Source organism: Rhincodon typus, chromosome 16, assembly GCF_021869965.1.
Source record: "Rhincodon typus isolate 14 chromosome 16, sRhiTyp1.1, whole genome shotgun sequence".
Lineage (NCBI taxonomy): Eukaryota > Metazoa > Chordata > Chondrichthyes > Orectolobiformes > Rhincodontidae > Rhincodon > Rhincodon typus.
Genome location: NC_063347.1, coordinates 50,078,938 through 50,100,951, shown reverse-complemented (window position 1 = coordinate 50,100,951; position 22,014 = coordinate 50,078,938). Strand labels below are relative to the sequence as shown.

Genomic DNA, 22,014 nt, shown 5'->3' with positions numbered 1-22,014 from the left:
CTCCAGTCCTCTGGTACCACTCCCATACACAGAAGTATTGGAAGATTATAGTCAGAGCCATGACCACTTCCATACTGATCTCCTTCAATAACCTAGGGGGCATCTCATCCATTCCAGGTGACTTTTCTACTTTGAATACTGCCACTTGTTAGTCCGGTTTCTTTATCTATAAACCTCTTCAACTTCTTAATCTCCTCCTTTACTGCCACATTAGCTTCCTCCCATTTTAGGAAGTTTCAAAGCAGTAATCTCTTCTCACATATCCTCATCGGATGGAATTTCACTCATCTGAACTTTCTCTTATTCATTCCCACTGCCCTGTAGTTACAGGAATACTCTAAACCAAAGGGCTCCAAATTTTACTTATCAAACAATTGATCCTGCACACCCACCAGCATGTATGTAGTGTCGTAAAGCTGTTTTGTACACATTGACTCCATCTCTCCCTAACGCGCTCTGTATGTCCTGCACTCAACTCCTTTAAAAACCTTCTCAAAACAGATTTTTTATTTTAAAAATATCAGGATTTGGCTATTATGTACTAACTTCTTCCTATATGGCAAGAATCCCTTTCATTGACAACCTCCATTTGCAAACTTCCTTGGGATATTTTCATTGTTATTAAGGATGCTATATGAATGCAAATTGTTGTTTTGCTTTCACTTTTCAGGCTAATGAATCAATTGAACATTTTCTTTTCAAAGCACTATCCCTCCAAATACTGGCACCACTGTACATTTGTATAATCTGTCAGTGATATATTTTATAAATGGATTGTTAAATGACATCTAACCTTTTGACTTTAGCGTAGTAAGAGATGGAATTTTTAAAATAAAAATGTATACAAACTCTGAATTTTAGTATCTAAGTTGGTGAATGGAATAGTACCTTGAAACTTTCAATCTAGTTAGTTCCAACCAGCTAATTTGCAATAATAATCACCAAAATCTCAGAGAAACCAAGCTCCTTACAGGATATAGACACATGACACCAGAGTAGACAATATATTTGTATTTTTCTGCAGTATCCACGTGGAAACACTGGAACCTGCTGCAAAGCACGTTGAGATATCAATGTCTGGAGCAGTTTACCACACCATTTCTCTACATCCCAGAAATCTATCTCCTGCTGTGATTCCTGCTTACTCAGATATTGTTAGCAGGTTATCTCATTTCTCCAGGGAAAAACCATGGACATGCAAGTGATACTATCTTCCCCCTAGACAATGTATCGCTCCCAGGTGATCCTAGCAGTTTGAAAGAGGCCAGGCTCTTCACAGAGATAACAAAACTGCACTCAATAGCTCAAATTGCTCACTGAAGAGTCACTGGTGCTCAAATAACACAAAGCGCTTTCCCCAGGGCAAACATGCCCATCTGTCTTTGGCTGTGTAACATGCTCTTCCTTTTGAGGACAATAATTCAGGTGCAAAGTATCCCTATAATCCATTGGGAAGTATCCTAACTTTGTAAATATTTACAAACATATCTCAATAAAGAAATAATGCATTAGAAAATTGAAGAAAAATAGTTCTAAGTTTGCATTGGATACAGAACTCACAGACATATCCCTTGGGCATGCTTCCTGAACCCAAGGTGTACCACAGTTTGGGAATATCTGCTCTAGACTGAATATCTGTCTTTGTTATTTAACAGAATTTGTCTCATCTGTCATCTGCTTGTCTTGTCAAGTATGTTTAAGAGATTTCTGATAGTGATTGCAGAAAATCAAGACTTGCCCAGATGATGAGTCAATCCTCTTACTCAATTACATTTACTTCAAACAAAGTTTGGGGTGCCATCTAAAATTGGAAATACTAACTTACAGGTCAACACAAGCTGTCAGAAAGCATACAAGCAATTTTCTGGATTCTCTCACACCCCTTAGAAGTTTCTACTTTTTACGATGCACAATAAGACAGTACCATTTTCAACTGAATGCAATTGGTAAGCAAACTGTTAGTTACAGATGAAGATGAACAGTTTGGCCATACAACACACATGACAGAAATAACATGCATTGCAATACAATCTACATCATTGTGTTGGGCTGTACAAGAGCACTTTTGCATGAAGGCAGTATCTCTTAATGGTAATGCAATCTGTCAAAAAGGAACAATTTTATTCATTGGGTAAATACAGTCAGAATTGTACAGCACTGAAACAGACCCTTTGTCCAACTCGTCCATGCCGACCAGACATCCCAATCTGACCTAGTCTCATTTGCCAGCATTTGGCCCACATCCCTGTAAACTCTTCTTATTCATTTACCCATCCAGATGTCCTTTAAATGTTGTAATTGTAACTCTAGAGCCATACTCTGATGTCCTAGACAGTCTCTCACAAAACTATGTCTCCTGCTCTCTCTTCCTCCAGTTTAAAGTACTATTGTTTATTTTCAAGTTCCAAAAGCAAAACAAAAACTTATAGAAACAGTAATTACTGTTCCAAGAAATTGAAGAAATCAGACCAAGGACTGAAAAATAACAAAAAAAAAGCACTTCTTATAGCCACAATTCTCTCCTGTCTAGAAATAAACAGGGCAGAATAAACAGCTCAGAATTTTTAAAATGTAATTCTTAAAATATAAAAATTGAATTCTTCAGATACAAAATCCTGATTCAATAATTCTTATTCAAAGAAAAATCACTGAGCTTACTATTCTGTGTTAAACGTCACTTAGAATCAAAAGGCACATTTAAAAACATACAATGGTTTAGAATATAACGCCTTCACGAATTGCAGGGAGATTCCACACCTAGGATTAATCGCTCAGATTGAATCATTGAATGATTCAAAAAGGCTGTGAAGGAAAGGTTTCCCAACTAAAGGTTTTCATTTGTCTCTTTGCTCTGATGGAAATAAATTTATTGGTTAGTTACTCATGTTCCAGCTATAATCCACTTTCAAAATAAATTAAAATATTTTAACAAATGGCTTGAAGAGCCACAAATAAGAGAGGCAAATGTGTCCGTATTATGCATTTTCCCATAACATGACACACGATGAATACTAATTCTTGTTTGGGTGCTGAAAATAATGTTTGAAAACTCTCAAGAGGCATTTGCAAAATTCTGGGTAATAAATCAATTCCCACAACAAATCTTTTGGCTTAATCGAAAAGAATACTTCAATTAAGGCATAGAGAGAATAAATAAATCTCACTTAATACCTGCAAATCCTATTTGGGCCTGTCCACATTCTGGGCCTGTTATTCCTTGAAGTGAACTGCATTTTAAAAGCTTTTGTCCCCTGTTGTATTAAATGTCCTGTGACAGCAAATATTTCCTGTCATTCACTTCCTGTGTTATTGTTTTATTTTACTTGACAGCAACATCCAAGTAATCTCTGAATTAATGCCTGTCTATATTGCTTCTAGTACTTATTAAAATTACTTTGGGCTTTCAGTCTGCTGTTCATGGCAGTAACATCGACTGCCTCAAATCAACTACTATTCTGGGGGCTAAAATCTTTCAGAAATTGCTGCCAGCTTGGTGACATCTATTACTGGACAGCCAGGACCATGCATTGGCAGCCAACCATCCAACTTTCCTACGCAACCCTTGGGCAAGTGAGATTTTACATTCTGACCTCACTCAGCCCACCAGCTGCCTGATAAATCATGTCCCTCTCCTGTGCCTTATCCCCAGCATAGACCTCTACTTCCAGGCTTCACCGAATAGCCTACACTGATAGCAATTATCAATGGCCTGACCCAACCTCAATGTCCAGACATTCTCTGTATTCGTGTCCTGTCACAGAAGGTGTTGTAATTTTAAGGCAAAAGTAGATAAGTGTTTGAAACATATAGACAGATACAGGAGTAACAATTAAGGAAAACAGTGGGAGTACTTTTTAAAACGATGTTAGAGTACAATAGGCCAAATGCTAGGCAACTGTAACCTTGTACTACTACTGTGAGAGGGTCCTTAGTAAACTCAGAGCTCAATACACGAGCATTGTAGAACAGCAATCAACAAATTGAATAAAGTCAAAGTTGAACACAAAGTCACACAAAATGTATAAAGCTCTGGTCAAAGCATATCTTGAGTACACTAAGTAATGTACACTATAAAATATTAAAGCATTGAATCACCTCAGATAAAAGGCATGAGAATGACACATCCTCAGTGGATCAAGAGGAATGATTAGACTTACTGGCAATTGTCACATTATCAGCTGGTAGAAAAATAGAAGTGTGTGTACCTTGTCACATTCAAGTGGGAATTTTAAACCACTTTCACAAAGGAGAGAGCTGAGGTGTACTTAGAAGAAACAGTAAAATTTAAATAGCTAAATATAGGAAACCTCACACTAATCTACTAAGAGGGGCTTTGGAGAAGATCCAAATCGCTCACTTTGGAGAGGTGTTTCAGTGATTATAATTCTAAATGAGGTTCCATTCTGCAAACGTTAAGAGCCATTTAATTTCATTGAGGATTCTGGGAGCATGACAGCTGGAAGGAACTGGAAGTTACCAGGTCCAACAGGTATAGATTTTTCTTGTTGCAAGGAGGAGCATGTTCTTTCCTCTTTCAAAGCACTGACATCTCTTTTCTTCATTTTCTGTTTTATTTGCTTTTTGACTTGTTGATTTTGTCAAGGTGTTTTGCCATAGGTTGGACACAAGAGAAAATAAAATCTACCACTATTACTTAGTCATGGAAACACATCCAACCTATGTATCACAGTCCAAGACACCACATATGGACAATTCACTAAATAAAGGAGGGAATACACCATCCTGACTCTCAGTGAACTGTCTCCAAAGTTAGGGAAATACCTCTCCAGCTTTGCACTCAGTATTTTTTTTTTGTTTTCGGTCAATGTAACTTCTGTGTTATTGGGGAATTTTGTAACAATGTTTGAAATTACTGTGTTTTTTTTCTATTTGACCTGGAAGCGGTGTTCCATCTACTTTATTGATGAAAACAAAACTGATTGAGGCACCTTAACTTTATATTGTAAATTGATTAAGATTGAACAGTCATCAAGTGCACTGTTGAATAAAAATAGCTCTGTACTCCAGAGAGGAATTATGGCTGCATCCTGTACTGAACTGAGAGTTCTTACCAGCTTCCTTGGAGACCTGCACAAAGGCCTCCACTCCACTCTCGCCGTAGCTGCCTTCTGAAGCCAATGTGGACACATAATTCCATCCAAAAGCCTTCACGATGTCCACCATGGCCTGAGTCTGGTAAGAGTCTGGTGGAATGACGCGGGAGAAGAAAGCATAGCTGCTGTTATCACTCAATTCTGGTGCAGTAGAGGCATAACTGATCTGTGGAATCTAAAGAGAAAAAAAAAAAGAGGTTACTCTTCAATTCAGTAGGAAAAGTGCAGAAGATGCGATATGGAGCTTTGCAAATCTCAGTTTCAATTCAAGGAGATTCAATTTCACACAAGATAAATATGTACCAAAAGGAAGGAGTTGAATATAGTCATGATAATTGAGTTATGGTGATTGATTTATTTACATGAACAAGCGCTGGACAAAATATGTCTATCGAGTCCAAGATCTCCTGCCTTTCCAAAACACAGCCGCAGAGAAATGTGGAAAGTGACATTTAATCAGTGGCTATGGTGTGATTGATAGCAAACAAGTTTGAATGCATGGACTTGTGATTCTCTTAAGGGTTTTAATATTAAAATCAATCATCTTTTCAGCCACAACGAATAACTGCCATTCCAGAGACTCATTTGACGAGGAACACTCATTAACAGTGTGCATATGACCAGAAATTTAACATCTCAAACTTTTCAGAGGAGTTGTATTTCACAAGATTTCAGAGATAAATATTTTGAGAGAGAAAAATTGAAATCTGAGAAGCTGTGTACTTAAAGACTGAGCTTCCTAAAGGAAAAATTCCTTAAAAGCATTGGAGCTTGTGTTTTGCCTCAAATCACAAAAGTTTGCTTTGCTGCTGCCAAAATCTCTTTGCTCGCTGTAGTTTCTAAGACTCTCAAATGACCCCACGTGGTGAGTTTTAAAAAATATGCAAATCATCTAAAATTTTGTTTGCCCTTTGGGATTATTGACACTGCACTGCAGTGCTGAAGGAATGCTGTATTGTTTGACCTGCTACAATTTAAATAAGACATCAAACCAAGAATACACCCTCCATGTTGTCACGGTTTAAAGAGATATTTCATAATTCAAAGACAAGAAGAAAATTCTCTCAATTTACTGGCCTATACTCTCCGTCAATCAACACCCACCTTGCTGTTTGCAGGGTCAGGCTATGAGCAAGCTAGCAATTACATTAGTCAGTATCACAATTGTTGCACTTCAATGAAGTACATTGTATGTGAAGTACTTGAGACATTTCTGACAGATGCAATAGTTATACAAACACAAGACTTCCACTCAACTCAAAGATTTGACAGATGACAGTCCAAGCCTTGCAATTTAACTTGTGAAAATTTCAGGGAGGCCAGTATCGCTGAACCAAACCATTCATAATCAAGATGTTGAGTTCAATCCGTAATCTGTGCTGATTTAATGATTGCAGTGTTGTCAAGATATCAAGATCAAAAAAGCCCCAAAGCACACTGTAATTGTTTGCTAAATCCTAAGGTTGGACAAGAGCAAGCAGTCTCCTGACTGTGATTTCGACCCTAGTTGGGCTAGGCTGTGGTCAACTTACCAATAAACCATGTCCAGAATCCCATTTAAAGAATCATCAGCATCATGAGTCACCATAGACCATTTACTATTAGCGAAACATGAACAATCAATCAACCCGCAAAATTGCTCTGCCATTCAATTAGATTAATATGGTCGTACCTCAAATGAATTGACGGAGCTTCGCTCCAGACCCTTACTACACAAATAAATTAAACTCCTGCACGAGCAGGGGGCTTCATTGCAAGAAAGGGGAAAGAAAATGCATGCAAAAGTTTGGTATGGAGAAGTAGAAGACTACCCCCAATTACGTTTTAAGAGTCAAAACATAAATTAGCGAACTGCCCGACTGTCATGCAAAGCAATGTAAAAAGGCAGCCTGTGAATTGCATTATTCTTCTGCTCTGCACTTGTGATGAAAAGAGAACTTGTGGCTCTCATCAGCCAAACTCCAGCAGCACACATTCCCATCATTTGTAATACTCCAATTGTTGAATCATGTTACAAGAAATTCTAAACAGAAAATGCTGGAAAGCTCTCCACAGACCAGAAAGCACCTGTGGAGAGAGAAAATTAGTTTGTGCGCCAATATGGTTCAAGCCTATTGAGGTGACTTTTCCTATCTCCTGAATGTGGGCAATGGTTGCAGCTGACGACCATGTCAAGCTATCAGTCAAGGGAGTGGACAAGTTGCTGGATGGCACCATGCTATGTTAATGTCATACAGCAGCTTACATGGCTGTAGTGTTTGGACCCCAACTGTTTACAACATTTATTAATGCCTTGGAAGAAGAAAGTGAACGTACTATAGCCAAATTTTCAGATGACAAATTGCTAATCCACCTAGCCTGCACATCCCTGGACAACTGTGGGACATTTTAGCATGGCCAATCCACCTAAGCTGCACATCTTTGGAGAGGGTTAAAAACAGTTTAAAGATAGATAAATAGGTTAAGTAATTAGGGGAAAAAAATGGTGGCAAATGGAGTATAATGTAGAAAAACGTGAAGTTATTCATTCTGGGAGGGAGAACAAAAGAACAGAATATTATTTAAATGGAGAAAAACTGCAGAAAGCTGCAACAAAACGGGATTGGGGGTACTTAGGCACAAAACACAAACCTAGCGCACAGGTTCAGCAGGTATTCAGGAAGGTTAAGAGAAGGTTACCCCTTGTCTGAGGGGTCTGGGAATATAAGAGTGGGGAAGTCTTACTGCAACTGTACAAAGTGCTGCTCAGACCACATCTGAAGTACTATGAGCAATTTTGCTCCTCTTATTGAGGAAAAATTCTTATTTCATTGGAGGCAGCTCAGAGAAGATTCTCCTGGACAATCCCTGTTATGAAGGGATTTTATTATCAGTAAAGATTGAACAGTCTGGGGCTCTACTCAGTGGAGTCCAGAAGAATGAAAGCTGATCTCAGTTAAACATACAGGATTCTTAAGGGGCTTGACAGGGTAAATGCTGAGAGGATGTTCCTCATCATGGGAGAGTCTCGGACCAGAGGGCCTCATCTCAGAATAAAGAGGCACTGATTTAAGACTGAGAACATGAGGAACATCTTCTCTCAGACGGTAGAGTGCCTTTGGAACTCCTTGACACACAGCTGTTAGAGCAGAGTCCTTGTGTATATTTAAAGCTGAGATAGATAGATTCTTGATCAGTCAGGGAATGAAGAGTTATGGGGAAATGACAGGAAAGTGGATGTGAGGAATATTGGATCAGCCACAATCCTATTGAATGGTGGAGAATGCCAATGGGCCAGATGGCTACTCTTGTTTCTATAGCTTACAGTTGTATGGTCTTATGTATCACGGCTGTTAACTGTTGCAATTTGTGCCAGATCAGCTTCATGTTAAACGAGCTAGCACCTAAGGGGAAGCAATGTAAACTTATGCCAAAAACTCATCTGTCCTAATGCAGGGTCACGAGACTCAGAACATAAATTCTGATTATTCTCTCTACAGATGCTGCTGTTCCTGTTGAATTAAATGATTTAATGCAGTTCACAAAAACTATTATGGTTGGGGTGGGGGGTGGCGTGATGAGCTCAGAACAAAGGGATACAATCTTCAAAAAATATATTGAACTCCCCCCACTTTTTTTTTTGAGTAAAGGACTTCAGGGACTTAAGTAAATAGAGAGCTTAAGCTGATTAACCCTAATCTAATTCAGTGATGGAAGAATTCCAAGAGACTGGATGGCCTACTCCTGTTCTTAAGTTCCTGTTATGTGTGTGTATGTGTATGTGTATGTGCATGTATATATAGATAAACTGGTATTATTTTATCAGAAGCTCATCTTTTCCATAGCACCATATTAGGCTTTGATTCTTCACTTTATAGGGAGCAAATATCCCCTTTAAACTCACTGTGCTGTACAAGATCATGACCCTACTAAAGCATGTGCATTCATGTATACTGTACACCTGAGGCAATGCATCCAAAAAATCCATTAAAAACAGAATACTGAAATCAATTCTGCACTGCCAAGTTGATCATCTTCATTCACAAAATGTACAATCTTTTACATTACTATATTTAGTTGTAATTTACACAAGTGCTACATTACCAGGGAATGCACAATAAATTTTTATTGACCTTTTTCAGGTCTGAGAATCAGACCTGGCAATATGATATTGTTCCTGTTGCAAGGTAAATGCAGTATTAATATTGCAAAAAGACATCGCTCCACTTCTTGAACTGCTCAAGTACAAATGAGAGAAAAGACAGTCTGTTTGGCAGCAGCAGAGACAACCTAATATTTCATTTGAAAGCCAAGTTTTCCTTTTCAGACTTAATGTTAGTTTTGTTAAAGTAAAAAGTAAGCATTTTCCCCTTAACATTGTAAAGGCAATGACAAATGGCACAGACACATACGTTTTGCTTTAAATATTTAGGAAATAAAATGGACAAGACCCACACCTGCACCGCCAATACAAATTGTTTTTGTCTGCTTTTCTTTTTATCGGTCATACTTTTAAATATTTAAGCCTCTCAATGTTTTTCACCTAAGTACCAGACAGTGCTTTGTGATGTTCAATTTATGACTAACTGCAACTGCAGATTTGTCTCTTCAAGGTTTGGGCACATATCTTGTGCTCAAAAAACTGAACTCCAGAGAATGGTACCCATCAAATACACACAGAAGGCAATAGATTAAATCTGAATGTCCCCCCAAATTGCCCATTCTAACCTCAAAAAAATCTCCCCCCACCGCTACAATTTCCAAATCCTACTTTGATCTGTTACGGTTTTTTACGTGTTTGCCGGTTAACTTTGTGCCAATTGCCCTTAAGTTGGGAACAGGCTTTCTCTGTGGCTTGACCGAGTTATTTCCCCATGGATGTAATGTCTGAACAGTTTAGAAAGCAAGCAAGTGCAAATTTGGCAGAGTGCCATTAAAAGTTGTGAACAAGGAAAATTCAATCCTGCTAGTTTCAAGGAAGGGCTGCCTGCTGTTGGGATAAACATGCTTTACAAACAGTGCAAAAACTCTGGTCTGCAGCCTCAAGTGGCCAGGAAGAGTAAATTGTCGTTTCGCATAGTGAAGAAATAATATTACTAAATTCAGTTTGCAACTCCCATGACTGTTCAAAGTGTAATATATAAACAAATCATACAAACCGGATAGTCGCAGACCTGATTTCCGCTTCACAATGAGTTAGTTGCTCACAGCCACTATTAATAGCCTTGTAGTGAAGGCAAGTAACTTAGTACATACACTGGATTACTTTTCAGTGATTCCTGTTATGAAATGTTCCATGAATGAACACTGGGTAAGGTGAAGAGCTATGGCAAGTCATAATGCCTGTATGAACTGGAACATCCAAGAGACATTCTGGCTGACTTCCCAATCTTCCATACCCCTTTAAGTGGGTGACGCAGCTTCAAAAGGAGGAGAATGTCGTAGAGCTATACAGCATAGAAACAGGCCCTTCAGACTATGTCTATACAGCCCAACAAGCACCACACTACCTTAATCCCAGATAAGAGGGAAATGGAGCGTGTGGAATAGAGGAACATTATCACTGTGACCATACACGTGAAATGAGAACACCTGGCAGAGAATGATTTCAATTCTTTGACCTCTGGGTTATGGACCCAGTGCGCTTCCCCTGCACCCACTCTGCGACCCAAAAGCAAATCCAAATGTGGGAACGAGAAGGGAAGTGACCCCAGAAGTGCAAGGCTCCCGTGATATTTGGTCTAGACGACAATCAAAGCTGGTGGTGCAAAGTCAGGAGAACGTGTCATCTCTGGTTTGTCTTGAACTACCCACCTTTTGGTTAACACACTGACCAATTGCACCACAGAGACAGATGCCATTTTCATTGTACTTGACTTCATAATTAACATTTTCATAATACTTGAGTTACATGAAACATTTGCCTCTCAAGGTTCAAGAATTTGGAATCAAACTCTGCTACGCTTGACCTGTGGTCTCTCAAATTGGATTAGATTCTTTAAAATCAACAAAAATTTTAGAGACAGATTAGTTGTCATGGTGGTAAACAGACTACACCTGCCTGGTGAAGCTAGTGGAATGACCATAAAAGAAATTTGTGGTCTTCCTTCCTTTTTTATTGCTGGTGATCTGCTGGTGCCAGATGTAGCAACATCAGTTCACTGGCCCTTGAAAGTCAGGAGTACAATTCAATAATTGGGAGGTGAGGTGAATGTGGTGGCTGGCAGCAAACTGCATTCCTTTTGTAAAGCTGTAAAGGAAAACTGTGTTTGTATTTGAATTCCACGTTTCTAATCAGGGTCACTAGTGACTCACTGATCATCACCAAACACCTGAAGTTACTGACCATGTACAGTGCATGGTACAGCCAGTCATTGATAGATTTCATGAAGACAGCCTCAAAAAAAGAATGTTTATATCAACAACAAGCCTCTTGTCCCTTTTAGAATGTATAAATCTAGGAAGAAGTCAAGGCCACTGTAATTACATCTACGATCAGGCAAGCATTTTTTAAACTTAATCAGCGACATGTCAAATCATGCTTCGGGATGTTCTTGTATAAAGGCATCAGCTGCATCTTGAATGGCTACTGCTAGACTTGGTTCTATTAGAGAAGTCACTTAGTCAACCAGCTCAAACCTATGTTACACCAATGCCTGTGATAGAGTTGCAAAGTGTTTAGTTGCTCTGTAAGCAAATCTTCTGATACCTGTTCTCAGTAAGAATCCAGTCTCAGTGCTCATGTCACAAGAGTTAACAATATAGTAAAATCCAAAGAATGCAGTCACAGAGTTAATAGTCCAGTGAAGACAGTTAAATCAGGGAATAATTGTAAAAATGAAAAATTAAAGGCTCAGTCTGAACAAATAAAGCCTTCATTAACTGATAGTCAAAATTAACAGCATAAATATAGATAAATAAGCATGATTTAATGGCTCTTATAGAGACGTAGCAGTGATCTAGTTAGAAGACTAAATATTTTTTGAAGGTCCAAAATGACAAAGAGAAGAGGAGGAAGTGACCTGGATAATAAGGGATGACTTCAGAAATGTAGAAATGGAAGTTAATGACTTGGCACAGCAGCCATTAGAACAACAATTAGAATTACTTCCTTCCTTATTAAGAATAAAAAGGATGAGGAAATGCTGGTGATTGCTTCTAATAAGGCTTTATAGGTCTCCTATCAGTTGGATAGAGTATAAGTCCAGAAATAAGATGAGCATTTAACAAGGCAATGCGATAACTATGTGGGACTCTAATCTACATGTATACAGAGCAAATTCAAGTCAGCAAATGTAGTTTGGAGGACACATTCATAGAATACATTCAAGAAGGTTTCTGTGAACAATACATTGTGGAGCCAAAGTGAAGACTTTGTTACATCTTAAGATAATCTTAGAGGGTTGTTGGGAAGGTATCCAATCTGTATCTGTATCCTTTCTGTATCCAATCTAGTCTTTCTCAAAATGGCTTTGGAGCTAGATGGTATGGGGCTCACTGGATGGCATGAAATTATATGGCCACACTCTTCCATTGACCTACAAAAATCCTGCCCCTGGTCTGTATGCGTCAAGAGTAAGCTACACCCTATCTCTATAACTGAGTAAACCAATCTGAGCCCAGAAATAGTTAGCAGTTAACCTCAATAATAAATGAAAGTTTAAGTTTATCGTTCCACATTATTGTCCGATTTCCCCATTTCCCCATTTCCCATCATATGCTTATGCAGATCTCAACTTCGAATACTCTCGTTTCTTTCTGAATTATCTTGAGTCTAAATGCACTGATCAACTTCTTTCCTTGCCACACTAGGATTTCACAGCTGTGCACTTCCAATGGATGAATAGTGTTGGTTTTGCATGTGCACAAAAGCTTTTTTAAAAAAAAAAAAAATTCCCAGGCCATGGAAGAACAAGGGAAACTTTCCCACTGTGGCACTCCTGAACTCTCACTCAGTGAAAAGTTATATTTATGTAACAGGCTAAAAGAATGATTTACTCCTATTCCTATGTTTGCACTCAGCCCAATATCATTCTCTAAAGGATGGTTAGCAGTCAGAGGATTACAAAAAATATTAATCTCATTAGTTTCAGCAGGTTTGGTTACTTTTGACCCTGACCTATTGGTTGATTTCTCCATCCACATGTACTCTGTCTGATTTATTGTTTTCAGCCTTTTGCTTTACCATTGCTAGTATGAGCAGTATTTTACTTCTGAGGGTTAGTATTTTCGACCCTTCTCAATGCTGTAAGCTCATGATCGCAGCCACTCTTCTATATAGTTAAAAAAAATCACCATGTCAACATCCAGTTAGAATGGCCGTCATTTTTGTCCCAAAATCATTTAAGGAATGAATCAGCCATTCAGATGCTTACTTGTTTGGCTGTGTTGAGGTAATAAATTATAAAATCCTTAGAGCGTAGAAGCAGGCCATTCAGTCCATCAAGTCTACACCGATCCTCCAGAGAGCATCGCACTCAGAACCACCCCATCTGTAACCCTGCATTTCCCATGTCTAACCCACCTAACCTAACCTGCACATCCCTGGACATGATGGGCAATTTAGCATTGCCAACCCACATAACCTGCACATCTCTGGACTGGAGCACCACAGCACCCAGAGGAAACCGACACAAACACAGGGAGAACGTGCAAACTCAACGCACAGTCGTCCAAGGATGGAATTGAACCCAGGTCCATAGCACAATGCTAACCACTGAGCCACCATGCCGCCCAGTACATTGTGACAGAATGGAATTTGTTCCTCACTCTTTGCCACATTGATCATGGGCCTTTATGTCGCCACTATTACCACAAATATCCCACTAGACTAAGTGGCACATGAATTTTCCCCTCCTTTAGCCAAAAAGAGGTTTTTGGAACATCACTCCAGTGAGGCCATCTAAAAGGCTCTAATCAATTCCTGTAAAAATGCTTCAAATCTTCACCAGTCCATTCAGAATTAACTGGAACAAAGTAGAAAATTTTTACCCCGAGCTACAATTGATGTACAGCCTGCCCAAATAAGCTGCAATCAGGGGCAGAAAGAAAGAAGATATATTTATCCTAGCAACTTGCATCGAGTTCACATCTATATTCTCAGTGAAAGACTGTTTCTGAGCTCATTGAGGCCCCCAATTACAATCTTCCTGCACAACAGAGGTGCAAAGAATGTCTCTCAAACTAAACGACTCGAGCAGCTGATTTATCCACATTCAACCAGCACACATTCCCCGGATAAGTGCTAATAGAAAACATAATGTAAAGCATTTTATACCTCTGAAGCTTTAAAGTACAACTTTTATTCAAGATTGAAACCCTGGACTTATCACATGAGATATATCTTCAAGTGCTTATCCATATATCGAATGACAATGAAGTGCGGTAATTGTTACTTTGCAGGCAGAGCATGTGTTAATGGATCTCCCATGGAACTTGATAATGGCAAGCTGGATAGTACAATGCTTTGCAACAACAGGAACATGATTCTATGCAACACATTATGTACATTCTGCTAATTTTGGAGCCATATTAAAATGTTCCCATCTCTTCACAGCCAGAAAATCTAATTGCTACAGGCAAAAGCAGCCACAGATCATTCAGAACTGTCACTTCTATAAAGGAAAGGGTAATCTCTAGGTCTCAACTTGCCTGTAGTAAGAAAGGAGTAAAAAGTGTTTGTTTTTAAATATACACCTTTACGACAATCTGAGATGTGCCCTAGAGGACAAGATAGTTCTAAAGTTGAAATTCTGGTGAACCAGCAGGTTTCAGTGCATTCCCTATCTCAGTTTTTTTGGAAGATCCATACCACTACACACATCGGGTAAATCAGGCAAGTTCACCAGGCATCCTGTAGACCACATTACAGTCTGACAAGGTTCAATCCAGACCGTGGCCCAGACTCCACATACACAGAGGAGAAATGGAAGGGGCTCTCTCCTGGGCTTGTTGTCATAGGCTCCCTGAGGAGCCTTGCAGAAATAAATGTCGGAGAGAACTAGCCTCTCATTGCAACAGCGGTCAACCGTGTCAATGTGAGTCACTTCACTCAGCCTGAGGCCCAAGTAGCCAGAGGGAACCATGAGGGGGACATGCCACAAAGACGAGATATATGCCAAATGAATACAGAGGACAGGAAGATCAGACTGCCAGCTGGGCTCGGGGAGAAAATGGCCTAAGTCGTAGAGTCAGGGATGTACAGCACGGGAACAGATTCTTCGGTCCATCTTGTCCATGCCAACATGTAAATCTAGTCCCATTTGCCAGCATTTGGCCCATATCCCTCTAAATCCCTCCTAACCACATACCCATCCAGATACCTTTTAAATGTAATTGTTTCGGCCTCCACCACTTTCTCTAGCAGCTCATTCCATACACGCACCACCCTCTGCATGGAAAAGTTGCCCTTCAGGTCCCTTTTATAAATTTCCCCAGTCATATTAAACCTGTGCCCTCTAGTTTTCCACTCTCTGACCCCAGGGAAAAGACCTTGCCTATTTACCCTATCCATGCGCCCCCCCCCCATGATTTTATAAACCTCTATAAAGGTCACCCCTCAGCCTCCAATGGTCCACAGAAAATAGGCCCAGTCTATTCAACCTTGCTCAATAGCTCAAACCATCGAACCCTGCCAACATCCTCGTAAATCTTTTCTGAACCCTTTCTAGTTCCACAAAATTCTTCCGGGGCCGGGGTGGGGACCAGAACTGCACACCATACTCCAATAGTGGCCAAACCAATATCCTGTACAGCCGCAACATGACCTCCCAACTCCTATACTCAATGCACTGACCCATAAAGGCAAGCATCCTAAATGCCTTCTTCACAATTCTATCTCCCTGCAATTCCATCTTCAAGGAACTATGAACCTGCATTCCAAGGTATCTCTTTGTTCAGCAACACTCCCCGAGACCTTACCGTTAAGTGTATAAGTCCTGCCATGATTTGCCTTTCCAAAATGCGGCACCTCATATTTATCTAAATTAAACTCCATTTACGACTCATCAGCCCATCGGCCCATCTGATCAAGATCCCGTTGTTCTCCGAGGTAACCTTCTTCGTTGTCCACTACACCTCCAATTCTGGTGTCATCTGCAAACTCCCACCCTGTCAACTGGAAACCGGAGCGCCTGGAGGAAACCCACACAGACACAGGGAGAATGGGCAAACTCCACGCAGACAGTCGCCCGAGGGTGGAATCGAACCCGGCTCCCTGGTGCTGTGAGGCAGCAGTGCTAACCACTGAGCCACAGTGCCGTCCCTAAAACGGCCTACTCTTGCCCTCAAATCCTATGTCCTTACATATACTAATAGAATAAGAGTATATTATCTCTTCCACTGCTTTCACAATTCACTTGACATATGGATTAAGTAGATTTTAATCAACTTAGTCATCATCAATTGCAAACATTGATCTGCACATCCATTATTTTAACTTAAGGCCATATTACTTTCACCCATTTCTCTTAACCACTCCATCAGCCCATGTAGTTCCCATCCTACATTATAACTAAGGTCAATCACATTCTTTTTTAATCCATTTTTATTTGTCCTTTTATTTGTCATTTTTCCCCCCATTTCATAATATACTTAAAACAAAGGCAGTAAATCTTTTGATAATCACTAATATATTTCTAGTCTTTTCAATCTTGATGTGCTCCTGTTGCACTGACCTTATACATAAGGTTCTCAAATTTATAAAATAAAACCAAAATCTGAAAGCCTTGTTGAACAAATAACTTCGAAACTAAATACTACTAATGAGCTCAAAGTCAAGTCACAGTTTCTTTAATATCATATTAACCATTTTCTTGATTTTCCACCACGGCAAATTAAGTAGCAACTGACCCAAGCTTCTGTATCTCCATCTGTCATTCTTCACAAAATGAAAGGTCATGTCTCCAGGCCTCAAGACCTGGACAACATCCAGGTTCGAGCATGTAACATTTGTGCCTCATAAGTGATGGGCAATGACCATCTCCAACAGGAGAGGCAGTTTAACCTCTATGACTTTACTTTCAATAGAATTAGGATAACTGAGACAAGTCCTTTCCCACCCCTTCAACTTTTGGATATCACCATTGACCAGAAATGTAACTGGGCCAGTCTTGTTAATATGGTGGTTAGAAGGTCAGAGGCTGTAACACAAGTGGCAAGTAATACATCTCCTGTCTGAACAAAGTCTGCCCACCAGATGCAAGTCTTAAGTCAGGAGTATGATGAAATATTCTCTAATTACCTGGACGAGTAATGCTCCAATGCCACTAATGATGATTAACAGTCTTCAAAATTTGCACAGAATTCAGCACCATAAACATTCATTACCATCACCACTGGGGCACTTTGGTGACAGTGTGTCATCTACAAGATAGACTGCAATAACTCATGAAGGTTCCTTCAGTAGTATATTGCAAATCTATGGCATCTACCACCTAGCAGGCTAAATAAGTACATGCAATGGAAACACCACCACTTGTACTTTTCTTCCAAACTACACACCAACTTGACATAAGACTATATTGCCAGTCTTTCACTGTCACTGGGTCAAAATTCTGGAAATTGCTCCCTAATAGCAAAATGAATCCAGCTGCATCGTATGCACTGTAGCAGTTTGACAGTGCATGTCTCCACTTTCTCAAAGGCTATTAGGAACGGGCAATAAGACTTTACCTTTCTAGCAATGCCCACATTCTGAGTGAATTTGTTTTGAAAACTTCCATCAGTGTTTGTCACATATCAAATGATGGGAGCGGGAAAATCCTTCATTCTTATCCAACCACCTGCAACACCCGTGTTTGTTCCTCTCCCAGAGATTAAATGCTCTACTGCACACAGATCAAATATTCATAATGCAAATGCCAGAAAGATTAGGCAGCCTGAGTTGGTAGCCAGTCTGCTTCTGAGCTGGAAGGCACTGGGTTCACATCCTTCTCCAGAACTTGTTGGTCACAGGAGGAACGTTCAACGGATGAAAACTCTGTTGATCAGCCAGCCAATTCCTTTGATCACTCCACACCCTTTTCCAAGGGAGAAAAGAATGTGAAGATCCCTAAAAACAACAAAACTAGCGAGATTCAGAGAGTAAAAGAGAAGGACAATCAATTAAGTTGTAACTATACAATACCTGTAACACAATACAACATCCCAAAATGCATAATAGGAGCATTTTGAAGCACAATTTGACACATTAGACATCAAAGCTGATGACCAAATGCTTTATCAGAGATATATTTTAAAACAGCTCTTAACAAGGAAAGAGAGATGGAGAGGTGAAAGGAGGGAAAGCCAGATCTTAGGAGCTTGGCCCTGAAGTCATAATCACTAATAGTGGAACAATTCTTCAATAAATCAAAAGTAGAGAAATATAGTTTTCTCAGTGGGTTATGGGAGGATTTTTGTAGAGTTGAGGGACAAGGTCACAGAATGATTTGAAAACCAGAAGAATTTTAAAAACAAGGTGTGGTGGAAACTAACATGGTTCAAGGGGTACAGAGGTGATGGGTGAATGGGACTTAGTGAGAGTTAGGAAAGGGGTAGCAGAGTTTGATTACTTCAAGTTTATGGAAGGTAGGATGTGGGAGACTGATCAAGAATATAATAAATCAAGCTAAAACAAAAAGTTAGGGAAGTTATGGATGAGGGTTTTTGCTAATGGGCTACGGCAAGCCCAGAAATGGGCAATGTTGCATACTTGGAAGTAAGTAGTCTCAATCATAGCACAGATGTGGACAAAATCTGACGTCACAGTCAAATGCAATAGCAAGGTTGTTAACAGTCTGTTGAAATACATTCCGTTTGCCTAGGTGAGCACAGCTCCAATACCACTAATGATTACCACTAGGAAATAATCTTCATATTTTGCACAACATCTAGCACCATAAATATTCACTATCTCCACCACTCTTGCATTTTGGCAAAAACGTATCCAGGGTTGGTGACCAGAGTCATTGCAGGGAATTTTAAAAGCTGGAAGATGATGGGAAGAAGGTGACAAATTGAGGGAAAGCAAGGACTCGTAGATCCTTCGGAATAAAATGCATTGGTAGATAGCATGATCAGTCTCCATTCTCCTTTTGTCTTAGGTACTTACCTTTCCATGCATCAATGACAGGTTGGACCCAAGTAGATTTTGGTGATGCAGAGGTGATGTGCTGGCAAGAGAGACTTCTGCACTTGGCATTCTCTCCAAAGTAATCTAACCAGTGGCAGGCAATCTTGCGGCTCCACCTCAATACAGTCAGTTCTGCTATAATGCATGTTCTGGCAACGCGGATTGGCTATAACACAATTTGAAGAGTGGAAAGTGAAGATGTTGAACAGTTGCTCAAGTCCTACTGTGAAGACCTCTCTATAAAGCTGATCTACATCAACGTGTCACTGAGGGGGAGGTGGAAACTGGGGATGAAAAAGCTAAGGTCCAGAATTCAGCACCACAAGAGCTTTCCACTTGTCTTGTCTTCTATCCAGAGGGAAATTGAGAAGCAGTTGCAGCTCTTAGAGGAAAACGATTACAATGCAGAACACAGTAGGATAGTAGTTTGTGGAATGAGATCTTATTTGGCAGCCTATCAACAGCTTTCTCGTGAAAGAAGGGAAAGGGCAAAGCAGCAAAAACTGAATGTCTTTTTTGAGCCAACCCCCAAGAAACAGTCAGAAGACAATGAACCACAGCCATCCACTTCTGGGTTAACTATCTTCCACCCTAACCCTGCAACCGTAACTGCATCTGAAGGTGATGACGATGACGACGACGATCCTCAGCCCCTGCATTAACAATAGAGCAACCTCAAGACCTCCTCCCTCATCAATTCATCTTGACGTTTTTTCCCCAAGGGATGGTGTTAAATTTACTTTTATTTCATTATTAGATAATAAAACATTTATTCAAACCGTGTTATCCTTTGTCAGACTTTTGAGTGATTTGAGCAATTTTGAGTGATTTTTTTGGATGGTCAGCCCCTAGCCCCACTTTTCCCGTAGGCCCTGTTACTTCTGCAGTGTGATTTTCTATAGCACTATGTTGCACAGAAACACAACTAACGCGTTATAGCAGAACTGACTGCACATGATGTCACCCAGTGGTAAATCACTGATACTTGCATTACTGTAAATATAGCAACAGTTGAGGAGGGTGGGAAATGTTCATGTTTCCAATAATGAGGGAGCAAGACAATTTCTGAGCTGAACTGAAAATCATAACAACGTACGCAATCAAGAAAACAGCAACTTCGTGCAAGAGACGGACAGCTGTGTCAGGAGTAGACCAAGCGCACAAGATATTTCTTGAATTGAATAATCAAACTTTCATTAACTGCTGAAGCATTAGGAGTGACTAAATTTGACATGAAGGACAACAGGATAGTAATCTGAATAATCATGGTTTGTAATAATAACGCTCATATTTACATAATGCTTTTTCAGATCAGAATTTATCAAAAGACTTCAAAGCAAGACTCTCTCTTTGATACACGGGTAACTGTTGTCATTCAGGCAAATGTGCCATCAAAATACCACAAACAACAATGACCCGAATATCAGGTAACAGAATACCAAAGATGCCTTTCCAATATTCCAGGGAAATTTCTCTTATTGTGGAGATCTTTAACACATATAAAAGCAGGCAAATGGAAATATGATTTAACATTTCAGTCCAGTTTTGCATTACTTTTGACAGCACAACATTCCACATTATATTAGCCTAAAATGGCCACGCTGAACAATGTATTCCATGCTTCTGCAGCACGATTGGCCTGTTCAGTGTATTCTAGCATAAAGCATTGAATAAATCCTTCAAAGCTTGCCCGAGCTTGGGCTAGTGTCGCTCTTTTCAACAATATTCAATACATTTTACATAAACCATCCTTTGTTTTTAAATGAATTTCTGACAACAATGTTCATCGAGTGAAATGGATGCCATTCATGAGTTAACTCATGGGGAGTTGGCCGGACAGGAAAAGAGGCATAAAATCTGAGCAGGAAAGCTGACGTTTCGGGTCTGGACTCTTCTTCAGAAACGGTGGAGGGGAAGGGGGTTATGAAATAAATAGGGAGAGAGGGGGAGGCGGATGGAAGATGGATAAAGGAGGAGATAGGTGGAGAGGAGACAGACAGGTCAAGGAGGCGGGGATGGAACAGTAAAGGTGAGTGTAGGTGGGGAGTTAGGGATGAGGTAGGTCAGTCCAGGGAGGACGGACAGGTCAAGGCGGTGGGATGAGGTTAGTACGTAGGAGATGGGGGTGGGGCTTGAGGTGGGAGGAGTGGATAGGTCGGAGGAAGGACAGATTAGGGAGGCGGGGATGAGCTGGGCTGGTTTTGGGTTGCGGTAGGGGGAGGGGAGATTTTGAAGCTTGTGAAGTTCACATTGATACCATTGGGCTGCAGGGTTCCAAGCAAAATATGAGGTGCTGTTCCTGCAACCCACGGGTGGCATCGTTGTCGCACTGCAGGAGGCCCAGGATGGACATGTCGTCCAAGGAGTGGGAGGGGGAGTTGAAATGGTTTGCGACTGGGAGGTGCAGTCGTTTGTCACGAACTAAGCGTAGGTGTTCCGCAAAGCGGTCCCCAAGCCTCCGCTTGGTTTCCCTGATGTAGAGGAGGCCACAACAGGAACAGCGGATACAGTATACCACATTAGCAGATGTGCAGGTGAACATCTGCTTGATGGGGAAAGTCTTCTTGGGGCCTGAGATGGCGGTGAGGGAGGTGTGGGGACAGGTGTAGCACTTCCTGCGGTTGCAGGGAAAAGTGCCCGGTGTGGTGGGGCTGGAGGGGAGTGTGGAGCGGACAAGGGAGTCAGGGAGAGAGTGGTCCCTCTGGAAGGCAGATGAGGGTGGGGAGGGAAAAACGTCTTTGGTAGTGGGGTCAGATTGCAAATGGCGGAAGTGTCGGAGGATGATGCATTGGATCCGGAGGTTGGTGG

The 22,014-nt window shown here is 40.4% G+C and overlaps 1 protein-coding gene across 1 annotated transcript in view; it reads right to left on the bottom strand.

Annotated features, from left to right (window-relative positions):
• Nucleotides 1-22,014, bottom strand: part of LOC109930127 (metabotropic glutamate receptor 7) — a 645,315-nt gene that overhangs the window by 457,623 nt on the left and 165,678 nt on the right. The window contains exon 2 of the mRNA XM_048606606.1: nucleotides 5,073-5,289. Within this exon, the coding sequence (XP_048462563.1) occupies nucleotides 5,073-5,289 (217 nt within the window). The remainder of the gene's footprint in view (nucleotides 1-5,072; nucleotides 5,290-22,014) is intronic.